This window comes from Nannobrachium achirus, assembly GCF_963921795.1.
Source record: "Nannobrachium achirus genome assembly, chromosome: 2".
In the NCBI taxonomy this organism is placed as follows: domain Eukaryota; kingdom Metazoa; phylum Chordata; class Actinopteri; order Myctophiformes; family Myctophidae; genus Nannobrachium; species Nannobrachium achirus.
Window position 1 is genome coordinate 78,311,964 of NC_137811.1, and position 12,003 is coordinate 78,323,966.

The 12,003-nt window shown below is 42.7% G+C and overlaps 1 protein-coding gene across 1 annotated transcript in view; it reads right to left on the reverse strand.

Moving 5' to 3' along the window:
• Nucleotides 1-12,003, reverse strand: part of pi4kb (phosphatidylinositol 4-kinase, catalytic, beta) — a 65,389-nt gene that overhangs the window by 47,281 nt on the left and 6,105 nt on the right. The window contains exons 2-3 of the mRNA XM_080750257.1: nucleotides 11,010-11,889; nucleotides 2,467-2,808 (exon numbers count right to left, since the gene is read on the reverse strand). Coding sequence (XP_080606383.1) covers nucleotides 2,467-2,808; nucleotides 11,010-11,867 — 1,200 coding nt within the window. The 5' untranslated portion in view covers nucleotides 11,868-11,889. The remainder of the gene's footprint in view (nucleotides 1-2,466; nucleotides 2,809-11,009; nucleotides 11,890-12,003) is intronic.

Consider the following 12,003-nt stretch of genomic DNA (forward strand, 5'->3'; position numbering starts at 1 on the left):
TTAATCGCGTTTACCCATGCTAAAATGTGGGGCATGCGTACGCATGGGGGCTGGGGGCATGCGTACAAGTGGCTAAATATGTCTTTTTAGACACAATAAAGCCAGCAGTTTCATTATTGCTATTTACAGTAACACTTCTAGCCCCCATACGTCACATCCAAACCATGAAAGGTTACGTTGTAATCTTGGGAATGGGCTTATTCTGTGTAAAAATGACACATATTTAGCCACTTGTACGCATTCCCACAACCACTGAAATAAGAATCTCTAAAAACAACAGAAAGAAGTCAATGAAATCATTTTAACACTCATCTTTTATATTCTTTAAATTACAATCTAAAAATATGAAACCCTTGTTCTAAAGAACTAAAGTTGTCCTTTAAATACTGGCTGGTCATTTGATCTGAGTTTTGGCATTAATATTAGTTATAATGACATCATTATAATGACATCATCTGGTACTGTCTGTGTACATGTTCAGTTATAATGACATCATTATAATGACATCATCTGGTACTGTCTGTTACATGTTCAGTTTTATAATGGACATCATTATAATGACATCATCTGGTACTGTCTGTGTACATGTTATAATGACATCATTATAATGACATCATCTGGTACTGTCTGTGTACATGTTATAATGACATCATTATAATGACATCATCTGGTACTGTCTGTGTACATGTTCAGTTATAATGACATCATTATAATGACATCATCTGGTACTGTCTGTGTACATGTTCAGTTATAATGACATCATTATAATGACATCATTCTGGTACTGTCTGTGTACATGTTCAGGGGCTGCTCCACCGTAGCCAACCATTTCCCAGAATGCACCGGGGCAGAGGAGGTGAACTTACGGGACCCTCACCGTCTGACCCCCCCCCCCCCCCCCCCCCCCCCCCGCACTGTCACATTCCTGAAAGGTCAGAGGTCAACAGCATGACATCATCATCATATCTGACATGAAGTGTGTGTGTGTGTGTGTGTGTGTGTGTGTGTGTGTGTGTGTGTGTGTGTGTGTGTGTGTGTGTGTGTGTGTGTGTGTGTGTGTGTGTGTGTGTGTGTGTGTGCGTGCGTGTATGTATTAGGGCATTCACCAAATATTGGAATATCAAAGTCACTATTCGATATTCGATGTTGTTTTCTCTTTAAAAAAAATCTATAGTTTATAAAGCCTGGCTAGATAGGAAGTCATAAGAATAAGAATGAGTTGTCAATGCCCCTGGTGGATGAATTTGTTAATGCTCTATACCAGGGGTTTTCAAACCTTTTTAGGCCGTGACCCCCAAAATAAACATATTTGAACTGGGGACCCCCACCCTGACAAGCACTTGGAATTGTAGGTATTACATTTAATGTGACTCGGGTCCGCAGATAAATATTGTGAAAATAGCTGATCTACATGCTTGTAGATCTGCTATTTTCACAATGTTCATTCATGAATGCCCTAGTGTGTGTGTGTGTGTGTGTGTGTGTGTGTGTGTGTGTGTGTGTGTGTGTGTGTGTGTGTGTGTGTGTGTGTGTGTGTGTGTGTTAACCCTGTAGGAATTGTAAAATGAATGTGATCTGACTGAATAGTGAATATTGTGTATCAATAATCATTTCATCAGTTTTATGTAGGTGATGTTTTAATAGCTTAGATTACATTAATACTTTACATGACATCATTCTGTGACGTTCAATTTATTCCAATAATCATGTTGTTATGAAGTGTTATAAATTGACCATTTCACATTTGTTGGTGGATCCCACAAAACTGTGAAAAGTGATGACTCATCACTAAACCATAGTTATGTGTCGCCAGTTTTAGCCCAAGGAATGTTTGGAATGTGCAAAACAAATGCTTGCAATGGATTCAGAAAAACCCTAGTTAGACTCCTCACATGCCCTCCCTCAGCCCTCTCCTCTCTCGTTCTCTCCTCTCAGTCTAGCCGGCGCAGATCCATCCTATCAATTTATTATCAACGTTGAATGTTTGGAATAATGGAATAAATAACTAATAAAGGGCCTACAGTCGTAGTAGTAGCACCAACAACGACCAGGCTGGCAGCTCAGCGTCTTGGAGAATGAATGGCTTGGCTTTTGGCTCGTTCTGTTTTGGTTGTAGGCTGCGTCATTGTATTCATTCAGACTCAGCCCGAGTTGTGAAAATATTAAACCAGTTTGATATTCTCATAACAGAATCTGTTAGGTTAGGAATCTGTAAGTTGGGGTAAAAATGGAGTCGGAACACTACCTCACATTTAACGACTGAATAACGACCGAATCACAGGAGCGCGCCGCCACTTTATTACAACTGAGAAATCTTTTCACAGTTGTTAGATGTAAGAGGGCCTTTAGTCTCTCTCACCTCATCCTGGCTGCTCTCCACCTTGTGGTTGCTGGGTTAGGGTTAGGGTTGGGTTAAGGGTAGGGTTAGGGTTGGGTTAGGGTTAGGGTTAAAGGTTAGGGTCTCACCTCATCCTGCTCCACCTTGGGGTTGGAGGAGGTTCTCTTCAGGTTGCTGCTGAGGCTGATGGAGACGGTGGCGTCGCTCTTGGAGCGCTGGTGGGTTCTCTTGGTGGGCGACAGGCTGTGCTCCGCCCCCCCGGCGGGCGGGGGGCAGAAGGGGGTGAGGCTGGTGAGGAGCTCCCTGCGCGCCCGGCTGGCAGAGGGCTTCAGCTCGTCTGACAGGATGAGCTTACGGAGCTTGGTGCCCCTGGAATGTCTCTGGGTGGAGATGTGCATGTCGGAGCTGTACGCTCCCAGCAGCCACGCACAGCGCAGGGAGAAGGAGATGCTCTGTCTGCAGCGATGCACCTGATAACACATAATATATATATATATATATTATAATATCACACCTTTAACCCTTTAACCCTTTAGAGGAGCTGTACGCTCCCAGCAGCCACGCACAGCGCAGGGAGAAGGAGATGCTCTGTCTGCAGCGATGGACCTGATAACACATAATATATATATATTATAATATCACACCTTTAACCCTTTAACCCTTTAGAGGAGCTGTACGCTCCCAGCAGCCACGCACAGCGCAGGGAGAAGGAGATGCTCTGTCTGCACCGATGGACCTGATAACACATAATATATATATATTATAATATCACACCTTTAACCCTTTAACCCTTTAGAGGAGCTGTACGCTCCCAGCAGCCACGCACAGCGCAGGGAGAAGGATATACTCTGTCTGCAGCGATGGACCTGATAACACATAATATATATATATATATATTATAATATCACACCTTTAACCCTTTAACCCTTTAGAGGAGCTGTACGCTCCCAGCAGCCACGCACAGCGCAGAGAGAAGGAGATGCTCTGTCTGCACCGATGCACCTGATAACACATAATATATATATACTAGAGGTTCGCGGCCCTTCGGGCCGCTCACATCTAGAGGGCCGCTCACATCTAGAGTCCACGCCCGCTTACTAAAAAACGTTTTTTTTTTTTTCACAAAAAGTTAAAAAAAAAGTAAAAAATAAAAAATAAAAAATAAGAAAAAAAAAAATTTTGTGAAAAAAATAAAGTAAAAAAAAAAAAATAAGATTGGGGGGGGGGGGGGGGGAACTATTGTGGCGGAACTATTGTGCCGCAGCACGTTTCCGGTCGGACATATTACTGTACTGTACTGTACTGTACTGTACTGTACCGTACTGTACTGTACTGTACTGTACCGTACCATACTGTACTGTAGTGTACTGTACTGTACCGTACTGTACCATACTGTACTGTACTGTACCATACTGTACTGTACTGTACTGTACCATACTGTTCTGTACTGTACTGTACTGTAACATACTGTACTGTACTGTACTGTACCATACTGTACTGTACTGTACTGTACCATACTGTACAATACTGTACTGTACTGTACCGTAGTGTACTGTACTGTACCATACTGTACTGTACTGTACTGTACTGTACTGTACTGTACTGTAGTTTATGGTACTACTGTACTGTGCCGTACTGTACTGTAGTGTAAAAGTACTATATAAAATCCAGATATTAAAGTTTGTATTATTATTACCCTTATTATTATTATTGTATTATAATATCTATCTATCTATCTATCTATCTATTGATAGATGTGTGTATCTAATCTATCTTTCTGTGGCTCTCAGTATAGATAGATGTGCTATATTAATTCCATATATTATTATTGTTAATAATATGTGTTTTAATTATTATGATTGTTTTTCTTATAATTGATTCTCTATAGTACTATCTATCTATCTATCTATCTATCTATCTATCTATCTATAGATAGATAGATACATCTATGATCGATGTATCCATCTATCTGATGCCTCTCTATGGGGGGAACTATTGTGGCGCAGCACGTTTCCGGTCGGACATATTTTACCGGCGGACGCACTCCCTGTTAGAAACTGCGCATAAATAAAATGCCTAACGTTATGTGGCTGTAATGGGATGTACATACATGAAGATTATATTATGGTAATGTGATCGGGACTCGTGCCTAAGTGATGGACTGTACTGGAATGTGGACAGTAGTGCTATTGACTCTGCAAACGTGAGTACATCATTTGTTTAGCTAACTGTTAGCCTTGTGTTGACTTTACGTCAGCAGCACGTTACGTCAGCAGCACGTATGGCGCTGGTGTGACGTGGGACGTCGGCACGTGTGCCACGTGATCAGTCCTAGCCAATTGGAGTGCTGCATTTGGTCGTGTTGCTGAGCTCCGCTCTGTCTCTCTACTCTCTCTACTCTCCACCCCCCCATCCTCCCCCCATCTCTGTTGCTTGCAGCTTGCAGGCAGTTACTTAAGTTGGAGTGCGTTGTGTTTACGCCCATTTGTGACGCAAATCGCGTCGCCGGTCAACGTTGGATCATTCCGTCAGGAGTGGCTGCTCTGCGTGAGGCAAATTTTGTTAAATTGAAATAAATGCGGTTCAAAGAGTGGCATGTTTAAAATGTGGACATTTTAACATTTTCACGTTTGTTCGACGTGGTGGCTATGTTTGTGAGAGGTGTTTGTGGGAATATGTAGCTAAACATTCTGGTTTAGGATTGCCTCCAAGTGCTCCAATATAGATGCTTGATTATAATATCACACCTTTAACCCTTTAACCCTTTAGAGGAGCTGTACGCTCCCAGCAGCCAGGCACAGCGCAGGGAGAAGGATATGCTCTGTCTGCACCGATGGACCTGATAACACATAATATATATATATTATAATATCACACCTTTAACCCTTTAACCCTTTAGAGGAGCTGTACGCTCCCAGCAGCCACGCACAGCGCAGAGAGAAGGATATGCTCTGTCTGCACCGATGGACCTGGGACAACAAACACACATTTAACCCATTATAATGCTTTAACTGTTGAAAAATAGCAGATATACAAGCTCACAGCGAGCTTGTAGATCTGCTTTCTTTTTTCTTTTTTTTTTATTAAGTCTTTGAAAATATCAAATTACACATTTGTAACTCAAATATTTGATTCTGGGGGGGTCCCTGGAACATCATATTTTGAGATGGGGGTCCCTGGAACAACATATTTTGAGATGGGGTCCCTGGGACAACAGATTTTGAGATGGGGGTCCCTGGAACAACATATTTTGAGATGGGGTCCCTGGGACAACATATTTTGAGATGGGGGTCCCTGGAACAACATATTGTGAGATGGGGGTCCCTGGAACAACATATTGTGAGATGGGGGTCCCTGGAACAACATATTGTGAGATGGGGGTCCCTGGAACAACATATTGTGAGATGGGGGTCCCTGGAACAACATATTTTGAGATGGGGGTCCCTGGAACAACATATTGTGAGATGGGGGTCCCTGGAACAACATATTTTGAGATGGGGGGGTCCCTGGAACAACATATTTTGAGATGGGGGGTCCGTGGCCAAATACATGTATTTTTGGGGGTCCTTGACATGAAAAGGTTTGAGAACCACTGATTTAGAAGACATTTATAGAATCGGGTCAAAAATATTCAAAGACTTCTGAATGTTCACGATTTTTCAAAAATAGCAGATCTACACAGCCTGGGTGCCAGCCTGCTTGCTACGTTCCACCATTTTGTTAAGATCTACAAGCTCGCAGCGTGGCACAGAGTAAGGCGATGTGAGCTTGTAGATCTGCTATTTTTCAAATAGATAAAACATAAAATAATGGTTAAAGTGGTTCAAATCTAACGGGACACAGATTGGCGTTCAGATCTAAATGGCTCAATTCACACAAATAATTGCGATCAACGATTGAATTGTTGTTGGCATTGAAGACTGGAACATGTGAATATTTAGACTTCATAATCACAAACTGCAGATTACTGACATATTTAATAATGTTTCCTTCCTTCCGTAACCTCTGTGATGTCAGTGTGATGTCAGCGAGTTGTGACATCACTTCCTGTACGGGGCGGCTACACGAAATGTGGATAACACTATATATGGAGATAGTCCAGTCCATCATGTCATATGGGACTACCGTCATAGACAGTAGCCAAAAGAGAAGGATACACAAGACTAAGAAAGACAAAAAAAGGAGGAGGAGGATAAAGATACCAAAAGGAGAGAGAAGAAAGGGTGGATGAGGTACAATGTGCGGTATCCTCCTTGTCAAGCTCGACGTTGGTCATTTGGACCTATACATGGCGAAATGGAGCGAACCTGTTTAGCCTAAACATGGAGATGTGGTACAGAATGACTCATATATGGGCATAAAAAGTATGTCATGTGACATCACTTCCTGTACAGACAGTCAGACAGCCAGCCATTGACCCCGACCTAACAATGGCTACTGTCTATGACGGTAGTCCCATATGACATGATGGACTGGACTATCTTCATATATAGTGTTCTCCACATCTCCATGTTTAGGCCCTATCGCTCACACCCTAGGTGGGGTTGGCGATAGGGCCTTTCTGTGTGGAGTTTGCATGTTCTCCCCGTGTCTCCTAGGGTTGATACCCTCACAAAAACATGAACAAACTCCCCCCACAATGATAACAACTAGAATCGTCAGAGAAACGCTGTGGTTGGCCAGATAGTCAAGAATTGAGGTCGCATTCCACCCTCAGGTGTCTTACTAGTAATGTTATACTTTAGAAACATTTCTTGAAAACAGTGGAAATAGCAGATCTACAAGCTTATAGTAAGCTTGTAGATCTGCTATTTATGCTATTTTTCAAATGTTTCAACATGGAAATGATTATGCGAAATAATTGCGATTATCTCAAAGAATTGCAATTAGATACATAACACTGCTAGTATTCATTGTTCATGTTTATAACTTCAAACAGCAGTACTTGTGAACCAATTGTTGGATTCTAGGCTTCTGTAAAGCTACTGACTGAATATTATATTTTCTCCGATTTGAGGTATAGTGCAGTATTTTGGCTACAGAAACAGTAATTCTCAAGATGAGAAGATCATCTTGGGCTCAAATTGAAGCTTATGAATGTGGGAGGTTTTCTATATACAGGAGAGGTCATTATATTCACCATAACCTGCTTGAAAATGATCATATTTGATGATAATTTGTCAAGCGGACAGCAATGTTATTGTGTTTCTGGGGATGTTGAGGGTAATATCTTAAAATACATTGGTAGTAAGCACTATAATGACAACTATGAAAAAACAAAGTTGTCATTTAAAGTTGCTAAATGTGACACTTCCTGGGGCCACAATCTGCCTCCAAAACTATTATTTTTATCTGTGAGAAGTTCTGTCATTGGTCTGCTTATTAGGCAGCCTGCCAAATAAGCAGACCAATCAGGACCACCTCTTGTTCTTGTTCGGATTGGTTGACCTGTCTGTCAATCCTTTTAGCCCCGGTCGGCTGGTTCATGCACCAATGAGCTGCTAGTGACAGAGCTTCTTACAGATAAAATAATAGTTTTGGAGGCAGACTGCGGCTCCTAGAAGCACCACAGAGACTAGCTTTTATTAGGGAGCATTGATAGCCGCCTGAATATAGTAAATTAAAATATTAAAACATAAAATAAGCAATTGCATGTTTCCAGCTTATGTCAGCAGAAAACGGCTTATAGCTACTTTAAGGCCTTGTAACAACAAAAAACTACAGGACAAAAATTCACTTGTCTGAGACAGTTTGCCCTCCTGGCCCCCAAGTTGTGGAATAAACTCCCTGTCGCACTTAGAACAACAGGCTCACTCGCTAGCTTTCACCGTGGACTGAAGACTCACCTTTTCAGACTCCACCTAAACCCTTATCACTACTGAAAGATCAATGACCATACAGGAAGCTAGTTAGCATTTGTTTTTAGAACCTTTTTTTTCTTTACTGATTATATTGTTTTTTTCTAGATTGATATTCATATGCATTTGTTATATTGTTGTTGATGTTCTGACATGTTATCTTGTTTGTTATTGTGATGTATTATCTTCTTATTGTAAGTCGCTTTGGATTAAAAGTGTCTGCTAAATGCCTAAACTGTAAAGTGTAAAGTGTAAACACCACCCACCACGTAAGGCTTGATGGCGTCCCCTACATCCTCATCCATGTGTATGTACATGTTATCATCTATGTGTATGTACATGTTATCATCCATGTGTATGTACATGTTATCATCCATGTGTATGTACATGTTATCATCCATGTGTATGTACATGTTATCATCCATGTGTATGTACATGTTATCATCCATGTGTATGTACATGTTATCATCCATGTGTATGTACATGTTATCATCCATGTGTATGTACATGTTATCATCCATGTGTATGTACATGTTATTATCCATGTGTATGTACATGTTATCATCCATGTGTATGTACATGTTATCATCCATGTGTATGTACATGTTATCATCCATGTGTATGTACATGTTATCATCCATGTGTATGTACATGTTATCATCCATGTGTATGTACATGTTATCATCCATGTGTATGTACATGTTATCATCCATGTGTATGTACATGTTATTATCCATGTGTATGTACATGTTATCATCCATGTGTATGTACATGTTATCATCCATGTGTATGTACATGTTATCATCCATGTGTATGTACATGTTATAAAGTGTAAACACCACCCACCACATAAGGCTTGATGGCGTCGCCCACGTCCTCATCCATGTGTATGTACATGTTATCATCCATGTGTATGTACATGTTATCATCCATGTGTATGTACATGTTATCATCCATGTGTATGTACATGTTATCATCCATGTGTATGTACATGTTATCATCCATGTGTATGTACATGTTATCATCCATGTGTATGTACATGTTATCATCCATGTGTATGTACATGTTATCATCTATGTGTATGTACATGTTATCATCTATGTGTATGTACATGTTATCATCTATGTGTATGTACATGTTATTATCCATGTGTATGTACATGTTATCATCCATGTGTATGTACATGTTATCATCTATGTGTATGTACATGTTATTATCCATGTGTATGTACATGTTATCATCCATGTGTATGTACATGTTATCATCCATGTGTATGTACATGTTATCATCCATGTGTATGTACATGTTATCATCTATGTGTATGTACATGTTATCATCCATGTGTATGTACATGTTATCATCCATGTGTATGTACATGTTATCATCTATGTGTATGTACATGTTATAAAGTGTAAACACCACCCACCACATAAGGCTTGATGGCGTCCCCTACATCCTCATCCATATGGATGTACATGTTATCCATGTGTATGTACATGTTATAAAGTGTAAACACCACCCACCACATAAGGCTTGATGGCGTCCCCTACATCCTCATCCATATGGATGTACATGTTATCCATGTGTATGTACATGTTATAAAGTGTAAACACCACCCACCACGTAAGGCTTGATGGCGTCCCCTACATCCTCATCCATGTGTATGTACATGTTATCATCTATGTGTATGTACATGTTATAAAGTGTAAACACCACCCACCACATAAGGCTTGATGGCGTCCCCTACATCCTCATCCATGTGTATGTACATGTTATCATCCATGTGTATGTACATGTTATAAAGTGTAAACACCACCCACCACATAAGGCTTGATGGCGTCCCCTACATCCTCATCCATGTGTATGTACATGTTATAAAGTGTAAACACCACCCACCACATAAGGCTTGATGGCGTCCCCTACATCCTCATCCATGTGTATGTATGTACATGTTATAAAGTGTAAACACCACCCACCACATAAGGCTTGATGGCGTCCCCTACATCCTCATCCATGTGTATGTACATGTTATCATCTATGTGTATGTACATGTTATAAAGTGTAAACACCACCCACCACATAAGGCTTGATGGCGTCTCCTACGTCCTCATCCATATGGATGTACATGTTATCATCCATGTGTATGTACATGTTATCATCCATGTGTATGTACATGTTATCATCCATGTGTATGTACATGTTATCCTAAAGTGTAAAGTATAAAGTATAAACACCACCCACCACATAAGGCTTGATGGCGTCCCCTACATCCTCATCCATATGGATGTACATGTTATCATCCATGTGTATGTACATGTTATCATCCATGTGTATGTACATGTTATCATCCATGTGTATGTACATGTTATCATCCATGTGTATGTACATGTTATAAAGTGTAAACACCACCCACCACATAAGGCTTGATGGCGTCCCCTACATCCTCATCCATGTGTATGTACATGTTATCATCTATGTGTATGTACATGTTATAAAGTGTAAACACCACCCACCACATAAGGCTTGATGGCGTCCCCTACATCCTCATCCATATGGATGTACATGTTATAAAGTGTAAACACCACCCACCACATAAGGCTTGATGGCGTCCCCTACATCCTCATCCATGTGTATGTACATGTTATAAAGTGTAAACACCACCCACCACATAAGGCTTGATGGCGTCCCCTACATCCTCATCCATGTGTATGTACATGTTATCATCCATGTGTATGTACATGTTATCATCCATGTGTATGTACATGTTATCATCTATGTGTATGTACATGTTATAAAGTGTAAACACCACCCACCACATAAGGCTTGATGGCGTCCCCTACATCCTCGTCCATATGGATGTACATGTTGAGCAGCTGTGGCAGGTAGAAATCCACCTCGTCGTGTCTGAAGCTGAAGAGGCGGTTCCCGATGTAGGCCTGCACGCCGGGCTCCTTGGAGCTGTGAAGGTAGGACACGGCCATGGACACGTCGAACAGCTTGGACTCGAACAGGCGCAGCAGCCACGACTGCTTGGACGCCGGGTTGTTGTTGTTCCGCTGGCGCCTCCGTGCCGCCGCCGAGGAGCCCTCCTCGGGGGCGGGGCCACTCCTACTGCTTCCTGTCCCGTTGGCCAGGCCCGGGGCGGCGTGGGCGGGGGGAGCGGCGGGGTTAGAGTTGGAGTGGGGGTTGGCGTTAGAGTTGGGGCCGGGGATAGAAGAAGAAGAAGAAGCCGGGTCGGGTTCGGGGTTAGAGTCCGGGTCACGCTTACTGGCGGTGTCAGAAGTGGGATCCGGCTCGGGGTTCGGGTCCGGGTCAGAAACGCGGTCAGGAGGTTCGCGGTTGGAAGGAGGGGGGTCTTCGTCCCCCTGCAGTCTCTTCACCTTCTGCAGGACCTCCTGGCAGGCCATGTGGGCCACCTCGGGGTCGATGCAGGCCATGTGGGCCACCTCGGGGTCGATGCAGGCCATGTGGGCCACCTCGGGGTCGATGCAGGACAGGCTGAGCTCGCCGACACCCTCCCGGATGACGCCCAGCGGGGGGCTGGGGTGGGGCAGCGGGGGGTGGGGGGAGCAGGAGGAGGAGGAGGGGGTGGAGGGGAGGGACAGCGAGGACGAGGAGGAGGGGCTGGGGGCCTCGTCGCCCGAGAGGGAGGGAGACTCTGCATCTCCCATGGTGCACCTCACCTCAGCGCCGCTGTAACACACAGAGAGAGACGCGTTCTATGTTAGACAACATGTCAAAGAACTGCATCTCCCATGGTGCACCTCACCTCTCCGCCGCTGTAACACAGAGACACGTTCTAGTTAA